The following is a 13,044-nucleotide window of genomic DNA, read 5'->3' on the forward strand; positions in this document are numbered from 1 at the left end:
GAGGCTCACTCGTGCGTGTGAAACTAATCACTCGTGCGAGTGACTGGAATGTGTGCATAAGATCTCAGCAACATGAAGCATACAAGTTACATGTCAAGCCTACGAGTCATACATCACTCGGGCGAGCGAGCATACGAGTCACAAGTGACTCGTGCGAGTGAGTTAACTAAACAACGACCACAATTAACATTTTCATCTGTACGAGTTACCATACGTTCGAGCTTCTGAATTGTATGAGTCACCCCTCACTCGTGCGAGTAAGGAAGAGCAGCAACAGCTCGCTATTTCGAGCTTTTAAAACCAAAGCCTCGATTTCGAGATGTTTTGGTCATTGAGATTATGCAGAATACATAGATAAATCATATACAACGCACATCCATAATCGATTTCGGTTTGCAAACAAGTTTAATCAAAAATCAAACATCACTTAGGGTGTAAAACTAAAACCCACTAAAAATCTTATCAAACCAAGAAACTAGGCCTGTGCATGGTACGGTTCCGTCCCAAACTAATTCGGTTCGGTTCCGTCCCGAGTCCCAAATTATTGAAAAAAGTCGTACCGAGGATCGTACCAAATAATTTCGGTTCGGCTCGGTTCGGTTCCATGATTTTCGGTTCGGTTCTGTGAAAAGAACCGTCCCATTGTTATATTTTGTACTCATAATTATTCTGTCATTTCCTTTGTATTAAGGTATGATATTGTTTATTCATCTTTTGTTGAAATTGAAAGAATATCACACTGGTCTATGTATGATGTACGAGATTTAGTAAAACATTGTAGTAAACAATATAGATATTACATTACTGTGACTTTACTAGTACTGTAAACCATTATTGTGAGTTGTGACTATATATTAGTAGTCTGTATAACGATATACGTATGAGCTCATTGTGATACTAAACATAAGTGTAATTTATATGAAAGATGCACTAAGCGGAAGGCTCGATCACGTATGCTTGCAATTAGTTAGGGTTTATGTGATTGTTTGTTTGTTATATGTGGGAATCATGGGGATTTAATTTACAGAATATACTGCTTTCACCTATCAATAAGGAGTTAATTAGGGAAGTTATACATATCTACACAAGGAAATTATATTATATAAATAAAAGATGGTTAGTTACTTCTCGGTTCGGTATTTTTCCCTAAATTTCGTGTTTGGTACGTCCCGAACCGAAGACCGAAATTTAGCAAAACAATGGACCATGGACCGTACCGAAAATCTTCGGTTCCGGTCCGGTCCGGTCCGGTCTTCGGGATTTCCCGATTTTTCCCGTACCATGCACACCCCTACAAGAAACAACATATAGATCATAAGCTTACCTGATAGAATCACGAAATCACAAGGATGATGTACCATGGATATAAGCTTGCATAATCTCAAATTTCTCACAAGATCAAAGCTATGGTTAATAAGCAATAAGGGTGCGTTTGCTTGATGTTTCCAAAAATTGAAATAAAAAAGAACACAAAGTATATATCTTAAATAGGTTTCTTCAAAGGGAGGAAAGCCACTGCTCATGACACATGGTATTTATCATTTATCTGAAACATAGCGTATCTCGTTAGGCGGTACTAACGAAGTCCGATCTTCATAAAAAAATATGTTATGTGACCCTTGTCATAAAACGAATCCAACTAAACACACAAATAATTATAATGATATAATTATTTAATTACCACATAATAGCACCAAAGGGAAAAAAAGGTCATTACAGCTAGACCTAGTTCGAGCGTGTTACAAATCTACTTCCCATAAAGAGATTCCTACCTCGGAATTTGATCAGTCACAAACACAAAAAGCATATGGTTCTCAAAATTGATCCTGGATTCTTTATCAAATCAAATAAATCACGCATCATTCACTTCATAGTATCACATAATTCAAGTCCTTCTATAAAAGTGACTTCCAAGTCCAACACTTATTACAGACGCGTTCATATTGAAATTATCAACTAAATGGTATGCAATCATTCACCAATCAACCCAGGACACTAATTTATATTAAAATCTTCATCCGACTTCCACAATTTATGCAAGAACTAACATCAAATACAATTACTAACACCACCTCCAGAAGAAATGACACATTCCTTCTAACGTACTACTCTTGATTATTCGAAATTTACAACTTCATTGCTTGCCAAAGTATACAATTATAGCTATTCAGTTCGGTTTCACCATGATTACTTTACCCTTTTTCTATCTTCAGAGTAACTTATTCTTAAAATTCCCTACAATTTATCTTACTTACAATCCAAAATTAATTATCACTTACCACAATCCATTATATCTCCTGCATCCAAACACTATTGGATACATTTTCTAGAATACTGCACATCACTTAAACAATCGTCCCTAATGCTAATATCCCAATACGTCATTCAATTATGCATTACATGCTTAGACATACAGTCACGTTTTCAAAATTCTTATTAAGACAACTTCTTTATAATACCAAATCACAAAAAATTATCGTCAATTTTCTTTTCAACTCATTCACAGGTTGGACTATCTTCAAGTCATGTCACTATAAACTATTACTTATTCATCTAACCTTAATCATATCAATGATTACACACATTATGGAGGTCGATCACAAGACACACTTAACATCTAACCTTACAATCATCATCCTTGACTTAAAATATAATTACTTACACACCGAGTCTTTTTCATGAAGAAGGTATCCCATTCATTCATAACTAACATCGTTAAACAATCGTCATCAAACTATCAATAGTTATATTTCCAATACCATTCCACTGCATTCAATTCTACATCCTACCCATAGTAAAATCCTCGTCTAAGGCACTTTACACACACGTCAGAAAGTTCGATTTCCCAAGTCAAATAACTTCATCCACAACGCTTTAACATTCTAAATTTCCTCCGATTCTCGGGAACATTCGTATGATTTACCATAATGTATTTGTGTTGACAGGCGCACATACACTATCATACATTCGTTCCAAACAACACGACCTTCAGAAGTCCTATCCTCCTTTGATATGAGAGTTGCATCATTTCCTTCAGTTTCATTAAACAACCCATCAATATTTCGCAATATCCCGTAACGTCCACCACTATACCATCTCTAATCAAGTTTTTGATTTTCAACACTCACATTCAAGATTTCTTCCAGATTCCCAATGTGCGTATCCTCAAGCTCTATGACCAAAGTCTACCTTCGACACTAACAATCATTGTTTGTAAACCAAATATGAGCATTCACTACTATGATTATTGGATACATCTCCCGGAGCTCAAGTTTTGTAACCACCAACACTAATTCTAGCAACATTGGTCACATTTATAATATCAAACACCTTAATTGTCACTGGAAGCGGATAAAAGGTCATCCAACCATCATATTCAATCACATATTCTATTCTTTCCATGTTACCTTCACTAGGAAAATCAAAAAACACATCACACTTTCTAACCAAAAGATTCTCAGTTCACAATTAGGTAACTAGGAACTGCTACCCAATTCCCATCCTTACATGACACAACACGTGTCAGATCAGAAAAATGAAATAAATCTAATTCCTTAAAAAATCTAACATAACCTTATTGTAACACCGGCCATTTTTTTTAAAAAACACAGCGGAAGTCTTACTTAGTAAAATCACAACCTTAATTACATTAGTACAGAACCACTTAATTAAGTTTACTTTCACAAACGGTGTTACCTTATTACAAACACGGTTACAATTGTTCACATCAGAGTTACTAGTCAAACATGTCTTCTACATCATGGCCCGATCCCATCAGTAGTACCTAAAACCTGCAGGGGGAGGAATGTGGGGGATTAGCGCACCGCTAAGTGAATGGAATCTATCTACAGATTAAGCTTAAGCAATCCATACAAGCATACAAACAAAGACAATATGAGGATCGGCAGCTTGTACGGGCACACGACCTAGTTGATCAGGCTAGCTTCTACCGATAGTCCTTTCTCGTCTAGTCTCTGCAAACAGACTGCAGGGTATGAACTCAACCTCCCTTGGAACGGTTGACCTCACACTTACTGCAACCTCCCTGGGAATAGTTGCGAATCCCCAACCTCCCTAGGAACAGTTGGTGTCAAGCAGAGTGCACATATACAACATATTAATCACATAGTATGCAACTATACAACTAGCATGGCAATCAATACACTACACAGGGTAATCAGAGTAATCCACAGTAGCATGATTTGCTACTTAAACTCTATCCGAAGATAGACTCACTCACCAATTACCAGCAACAGCTCAGATTCTGACTACTGAGCTTTCTCCTTATCTTTTCCACCTGAGAATAGACATAACATAGTCAGTAATAGTGTCTTGATAACAGACCGACAACAAGACAATAACACCAAATCCCAACACTTAAGCACTTTACCACTGGTCTGCCAATCGTACGAGTAACACCCTCACTCGCACGTTTGAGAACACTCAACCGTGCGGTTGACAACTTACTCGTACGTTTGATCTATGACTGAACATCCATCAATGAACAAAATGATCTGTACGATTCACCATACGAGTGACCAGTAGCTCGTACGAGTCACATCTCAACCGTACGTATCTTAACCAAAACAATCGTTCTCCTTAACCACTCACTCGCAAGGTTCATTACACGGTTGACCATCCCAACCGCACGAGTGAAGGCTCACTCTTGAGAGTGCAGAAGAACAGTAGCAGCAATTGTTTAGACGAGTTTAAACCCAAAATGCACGACATCAAACATCAATACATACTGTAAATCAACACTTACAATCATGTATTCACTATATGATAAGCCTACATCATAAATTCAATCAATAATGACACTCACATGTGTGCAAAACAAGGCATACACCCTAAAAACCCTTTTTTTTTTACCAAAATAAAATTTGATCCAGCTTCTTAAAACCTTATCATTGGAAAGTAGACCTCAATACGATTCTAATGATAGTTTATTCATCAAAAACGGAGTTACGATTTGAAAGTTATGCCCTTTTCAATTTTACCAAAAGCTGACTAGTGCTCAACCGCGTGGTTGAGACCTCAAACGTACGGTTGAGCCCTCAACTGCGTGGTTGAGCCCTCAAATGTGTGCTTAACCGCGTGGTTGAGCTGTCAAAAGTGTGGGAGCTGATGAACTGCTCCAGCTCGCTGTTTTCGCACTTTTTGACCCCAAATCTTGATTTTTGCTTGTTCTGGTCACAAAACTCACTTACAAACATCATATAACAAGTATATATCATATATCTAATATCAATTGAGCATAACAAACACATAATCATAAGATTCAAGCACCAAAACCATACTTTTACTCAAGAACATAAAAACTCATTTAACAAAGATTAGAACAATGATTCAAGCAAGCAAACCTGGTTTAATGATTACAAGAACGATAGGAATGAGTCCCTAAAGCTTCTTAATCCAATCTCTAACTTGAATCAATTAGGGTTTTGTGATGAAGAAAGTTGGGTACGATTTTGTTCTTGACAAAATTGAGAAATGAATGGAAGTATCTAGATATTACCTACTTAAGTGGGTTAAACCCTACCCCATAACACACGGGTATTTATCAGTTATCTGATATTTTTCGTACTTAGTTTGGCAACCCTAACGGAGTCCAAATTCATCAAACAAATCAGTTCTGTGACCCTTGTCACAAACTTGTCTTAACCACATATTCAATTAATAATAAACATATTATTAAAATAAAAGCATGTTTAAACACAAATATAAACCTAAAGGTAATTAAGTAATCTTACTTCTAACCCCGGTTTCAGTCTGTTACACTTATACACTTATACCAGTTTATACATGTAAACGCATCAGGACAAACCATATACATGGTATACAAGGCACAAAACATGGTAGACAATTCACTATAAACATGACTATGGAAATAAAACACAAGGAATAAATTCGCACGCCACTATTGGTAACTTCTGTCTCTCATTGTGACAGAAATCATTTAACCACTGAATACTTCCACCTTAAGGAGGAAGTAATCACTACTTCATGCAATTCTACTTAATCACATAAGTCACAGTCACACATTAACATCAAGCTCCAAATTACAATATGCACACTTGTAAATATAAATTCAAAGGTAACATACCTCTAGAAACAAAATAATTTATACTCTTCAGTCTAGAGACTGCGACTGTCGATCCACTGACTAATCTCACTTGCACCCCTGACCCATCCCTAGAATCCATTCTCTTAGCAACCAAACACTGAGTCGACTGGTGACCCTCCTTTTGACAATTCGAACATACTATGCCTTTATGAACACACATCTGGGTCTCATGCTCTACTACACCACAACAGAGACATCATTGCATCTATGTTGAACATTCTCCAAAATGATAAGTTCTACACCATCCACATTTTATTCTCTTATCAAATCCCGAGGAATTTTGAATAGTCAATCCCATCGGTTGTTTTCAGACATTGTTCTGAATAGAAAACTGAATTGACCCATTATTTAGTTCTGCTGAACCTCTTTTTCTTTTCTCCTTATAATCAGAACTTGCACATTATATTCAGCCATTTTGGCCTGAAACAAAGTAGTCACGAGTTTAGCCATAGTCTTATACTCAGGGTAACTTATTCACAAACTGTTGTATTCGGGACTGCTAATCAGGAACCCACTGGCGGACAAATCATAATTTGTCGTTGTGTTGTCCAAAAAATTCATCCATTGTCATCTCATCTGTCATTTACAGTTCCATAAATTTCATTTGGATTTGACTAATCTCCTAAGAGGTACAATATAGTTCACACACTTGGTTATCGAACTGCTCCCAACTGATTTAACTTATTGCTTCTTTTGTCATGTGAGCGGTAACATAGTCCCACCATACCATTTCCCAATCTTTCAACAATCGACTTGCATAAAGAACTCTAAGTTCAGGTTCACACTGACTCACTTCAAGAGTTCGATCAGTTTCCCATAACCAGTTTAAATTTATTATAGGATCAGTGCTTCCAGAATATGTGGTGGGTTTGCAACCTGATGTTAATCAAATTGGACATGTTTATCATCACAATGTTGATCCGGTTTGCTTCAGGTTTTATTGAGATTTTATTTGTTGAAGGTGGAGATTTAGTGATCGACCATGAGAATCATTGGTAGGTGTTGAAAAGTTGTTGTTTTGAGGTATTTTGATTAATAGTAGAAGAGTTGTTGATGTTTGAAGACTTTGAGTTTGTAAGTGGAAAGCTTGAACAAGAAGCGCATGAATTCAGAGTAACGCGCTGCGCAAAATCTCTGCACGAAGTGCATCAATGGGTGAAAAGAAGATCGAGCATGACGATGAAAGTGAAATCAAGTTCAAGTTTCTTGGCACGCCGCGCAGCTTCTTGGCACGCTGCGCGATAAAAGGTGTAATTAAGATGGAGCCTTCAAAAAGTTTAAACAGTACAAGGGCGCGTCACACAGTTCATCCGTGCACCGTGTAGGGTTTTGGTAATTCGCTCTAGCACGCAAGTTTTGGCGTGCCACGCTGTCTGGACGGGGTATGAAATTTTACCCTAAAGACCATATCATTCGTTCAGCCATTTATGGGAGCTCAAGGTGCGAATTTTGGTGATTTTTAGGGAACCCCAAGTTTATCTAATCAATCCAATCATTCTGGAAACAAGCTACGATCCAAAAAACATTCAAGATTCTTCATTCAATTAGGTTGATTCTTTTTGTTTACAACAATGAATTCTAATTAAATATATGTTTGATTTGGTCTATCAATATTCTTTGCATGATAGTTTTTTAAGTTTGAATAAAGAACCAAACTTATGGATGTTTAATCACTTGTGTTCAATTGATTGATGTGTCTGTTTATCTGAGAGAACTCTTTTTGATTTAATGCATTGATTTACAATTTTTTGTCTTAATTAATTGTGTGCTAAATCGGACCAAGAGGGTAAATTGAACTCAATAGTTACATGATATAGGCTTGAATTGTGTGCAGCGACGCTTGCACAATTTTTATTTGAATCTCCAATCTAGTTAAATTACTTTGACACAAATGAAAAGGTCTTAGGTGATTGGAAACCCTACACCGTGTAATTTAGTTTGATTGTTTGCTAAAGAGAATCCGTGACGAATCGTTTGAGTAATTTGCATGTTTAGTTATTTAATCATGTCTTAATTACAACACATCCGACATTGAGGTTAAAAGGTCTAGATGAGCATGCTTGTTTAAACTTGATTTACAACGTATCTTAATTTTTTTTTCCTTTTGTTTAGTTTTCTTTAAACTGAAAAACTAAAAATATTGTCTTTTAATTTAAGTTTCTTCTTGATTGGTTAATCGTTAAATAAACAAAAACAAAATGTTTGTTATTTCCTTATTTCATTTAATTTGTCTAGTTAGTTACACTTTGTCTATAATCTTGATTTGCGTGAAAACTGTCCTTGGAACGATACTTGAAATTACCAATTTTTATACTGCTACAAGATCGGGTACATTTTCCGTTAGTTTGTAATAATCCATTAAACCGGTACTTTGCCAATTATAAATTATTTACCCGATTTTACACATCAAAACCCATAAAATGTCTGAAACTACACTTTGTATGGGGCTCTACTTGTAACTGTTGAAACATCTGTTCTTGATTGGATTGCATTCCAGGTACGCAATATGTAGAATTAGCTTATTGTGACGCCTGTCAAGGTTCATACTCCAGTACTCTTTCCTGGATTACATGAAGGTGACTTTCTAACAGTTGGATGTAATCTTGCTGATTACCTTCACGGTGAAGGTCTCTGAACAAAACACAGACGATTCTGGGGTTCAAAGGGGAATCCACTGGGCACTATTGATTGGTCATACTTGTCTTATCACAACATTCTCATCAAAGCTTAGAAGATAAATCGTTAGTACCCATGACTACCCAATTTATCCGATCCCGCAATCTCATTCACAATCCCACCCTCGCACTAGTTTGGCACACTGAAGCCCCGACTTGGAAAGATAGCATTCATTACAATGTTCATGCTGCCAAGTCTATGCTCTGATACCAACTTGTAACACCTTACTTTTTACAACCTTTTTTTTAAATACAACGGAAGTGTTATATATATGATAATATAAAATATAATAAGTTACTACACCATAACCATTACAAAACTACTTAAAAATATCTTAAAAATATCTTTGAGGCTCGTCAGATATCAACACATTAGAGTGTCAAGCAAATATTACTATCCACTCACAAGTCCAAGCTAGACCTAACAGTCATCCCTTAAGGTCTAAAGGCATTTAAATCAAAGGCTAGTCAACAACCACGGTTCAAGCACACTAGGAACAAGTATTCAAGTTTTTAAGTGTCGTTAGGCATAAGGATAATGAAGGTAAATCAGGTAGAATTTAATAAATAAGGTTAGGGCCTAAATAAACTCTCTATATTAATCCTAAGATTATTAGTGGAAAGTATGACCTAGGGTCGTTCTTTTAAATTGACTGAATTTGAAATGGATGCGTGTCGGATTAGGTGATCTAATTAGTGAAGTGTTTCACACAATTGATTATCCAAGACAAGTGGCCAGGTACACCTTATGTGGAGAGGAAGGATCCTTTTGGTCCCAATAATTTGGCGATTGTCTGGAAAACCTAAAAACCAAGTCCAATCGATTTATTCTAGACACCACTAAATCTGGTTCTCAAGTTGTGCGAATTAAAAAGGAGTTAGAGGTTTTATACTATGGTTGCTAATTAAAACAAGTAAATAAAAGCATAATAAAATAAATAAAATAGTAAAGATGAATGTGTGTTGGTTGTGATTTCGTTAACTAAGCTGGGATGATAAATGTATTTTCTTAAAAGGTTTGTATTTCATTATCTTAAGCACCAAAGATAGATTCTTTTTCAAACTCATATTATTAAACTAGCAAAGTATTGAGTTTCAATTTGATTCTTAGATGGTATAGTTTCAGTCTTGAACCATATTTTGCATGTATTATAGTTTACTGTACTTATAGAGACTACTCTGTAAACCTTTATTATAGATTTGTTTTTTATTAGCTAATATTATAGACTGTACTCTACAAACCTATGAATTCATCATTTATGTTCATTATACTTAGGGATCTATAATGGATAGCATTCTTAGATTATCTCCGTTTAATTTATTAAACTTTTTATGTGAAACTATTTGGTACATCATGTGGAGGAAGTTGTAAATTAAATTTGTTATATTTGTTAGTTTTGTCTATCTATTTTTTTTATCTCTCATTTGTTTTTTTTTGTCTGGTGGTTTGAATTTTGATGATATGTTGTTCTAAAATGATGTTTATGTATGCTATGTGTTGAATTGCATTTATGTTGTTTGCTCTGTGCCTTTTTCTTTAGGAAATTTTGGTTTATGTTTTTGGTTTTTATAATGTTGCGGCCGAAATAATTGCGCAACCAGCAGTTTATGTTGTAGGGGATCGAATCATATCGCTTTCTGGATCCTCGGTATTGTGCAACCTGAAGGTAATGTGTTATACTGCTACTTTTGCTTTGTTATTGTCCAAGTATGTTTTATAATTCGTTTACCCGTTTAACCCACTTATAATTATATTTCCAGGTTTATTTGTCAATTTATGAATGGTGATTGTAAATTCAGGTAGCTCTTAATGGGATCAAGTTTGCGTGAGGTGATGCGAATTCAACGTGGGGATCTGTTTTTTTTGGAACGGCATCGAAATATAATAAAAACTAGCAAGTGCTAGAACATTACAGAGATAAAAGAGGGTCTTGTAACCAAGACGTCCAACTAATAGTGGCTTTCTTATATCGAGACGAGAGCCACTCAAAAGCAGACAAAACGATAGAATCAATAATATAACATTTTTTAAACTTGGACGGGCTAAATATGACTCCGTTCCTATATCTCCAAAGCGTCCAGAGGGTTGCATAGCAAATCACTTCAGTAACAATCACCTTTTGAGGGATAGACGAAAAAGTCATACACCATTGCCAAAGATCTTCAAAGCATTGCCATTTAGGAAGAGGAATGTTCAGCCATCCCGCAATTGTGACCCAAACCTGATCAGCAACAATACACCTAAAGAAAACATGGTGAGCATCTTCAATTTGAATGTCACACGAGGAGCACAAAACTCTTGGAATGACTACTCCACGATCACATAGATTGGACTTGTCCCGCAATCTATTTTGTCGAAGCCGCCAAATAAAAAAATTAATTTTGGGGGGAACAACTTTACACAAATGGGTTGGCCACATACCCATGGGAGCACTATCTAAAAGTTTTCGAAACCCGCTTACAGAGAAGCTCCCATCCGTAGTGAACGAACAACACCATTTATCTAGAACCTGAGAGAAAGAAACCTGATTAATTAACAGCAACAAGTCAGAGAGTTTATGTGATTCTGCCCCAGACCGAATTGGCATGCGCCAATAATTCCAACATCAACATCCATTCAGCCGTCTATCAGACACTCAACAATTCTTATCCGCCTCTAACGCATATAACCGAGGAAATCTGTCTCGAATAGGAGGACCATTAATCCACCCATCGGTCCAAAACAGAGTATCGTTGCCAATGCCAATTGATATGTGCAAAGAAGAGTTAACAGAAGGGTGTAAAAGATGAGTTTTGACCAGACACCTATTAATAATTCCCCATGGGCTAGAGACCGAAGATTTTATAGTAGGATTGATTCCATCAGGTTGAGAACCATGAATAGCTTGAATGACCTTAACCCAAAGCCATTCATTACCTGAAACATATCGCCATCGCCATTTATAAAGGAGAGCATCGTTAAGAGAGTCTAACCTGACTACACCCAGACCACCTTTTTCTTTAGATTTGCAAATCACTTCCCATTTAACCCAATGCATTTTATGGTCTTCATTCGAACTGCCCCACAGAAAATTAGAGCGAATAACCTCCATAGCTTTAATAACTCCTTTCGGAGCCTTGAACATGGAGAAGAAGTAAGTACCAAGAGCGCCCAACACTGATTTAACCAATGTAAGACGCCCACCATAAGAAAGGAGATTCACTTTCCATTTAGCTAGACGAGAGTTAACCTTCATGATAATTGGATCCCAAGAGGCAATACGATTCATCTTGGCACCAATCGGAATGCCAAGGTAAGTAAAAGGCAATTTCGCATGCACACAACTAAAATGGTTCGCCATCCTCTGAACTTCTACATCATTAACCCCTATTCCAAGGATATTAGATTTATGAACATTTAATTGTAGCCCAGATCCTAGGAAAAAACAGCTCAAGATAAGAATTAGGTTTCGAACATTAAGGTCACTCCATTCCCCAACGAATAAAGCGTCATCTGCAAAGAAGCAATGAGACACTAGAACGGAGGAAACATCATTTCCCACCTTGATGCCCTTAAAAAGTTTATAATCAGAAGCATCCATAATTGCACCATGAAGCCCTTCCATGCATATGATGAAGAGAAAAGGAGAAAGTGGGTCACCTTGACGAAGACCTTTTTCAATCTTAAACTCCTCCAAAGGGCTTCCATTAATAAGAACCGAAGCAAAACAAGAAGAAAGGCATCCTTTTATCCAAAAAATCCATCTCCTACCGAAGCCCATGAAGTTCAGCATTGAGACTAAAAATTCCCAGTTGATAGAATCAAACGCTTTCTCAAAGTCTACTTTTAGCATCATTGCCTGCTTTTTCTTTTTTTTACACCATTCCACAATCTCATTAATAATTAAAGGCCCATCAAGAATTTGTCGACCCGAAATAAATGCAGATTGTTCTTTACTAATGATAACATCAATGACCTTGGAAAGACGGTTAGCGAGGAGCTTGGCTAGAATCTTGTATTGGATCCCAATAAGGCTAATCGGGCGATAATCTTTGACAAATAATGGATTCTCTACTTTCGGGATCATGGTGAAAAAAGATGAGTTACACCCTCTCGAAATATGGCCAGAAGCATGAAAGTTCATTACAAAGGCGATGACGTCCGGTTTTACCAAATCCCAGAAGTGTTTTATGAAGCGTATAGAAAACCCATCCGGGCTGGGAGCTTTATCATCCCCACAATCCCAAATAGCTTGTTTAATT

General features: G+C 36.6%; 1 protein-coding gene across 1 annotated transcript; it reads right to left on the minus strand.

Moving 5' to 3' along the window:
* Positions 1–10,712: 10,712 nt before the first annotated feature.
* On the minus strand, positions 10,713–11,390 carry LOC139894304 (uncharacterized). Its single transcript, XM_071877523.1, has one exon. The coding sequence runs from the start codon at positions 11,388–11,390 to the stop codon at positions 10,713–10,715; it is 678 nt and encodes a 225-aa protein (XP_071733624.1).
* Positions 11,391–13,044: the final 1,654 nt, after the last annotated feature.

Source organism: Rutidosis leptorrhynchoides, chromosome 2 (genome assembly GCF_046630445.1).
Source record: "Rutidosis leptorrhynchoides isolate AG116_Rl617_1_P2 chromosome 2, CSIRO_AGI_Rlap_v1, whole genome shotgun sequence".
Taxonomy (NCBI): domain Eukaryota; kingdom Viridiplantae; phylum Streptophyta; class Magnoliopsida; order Asterales; family Asteraceae; genus Rutidosis; species Rutidosis leptorrhynchoides.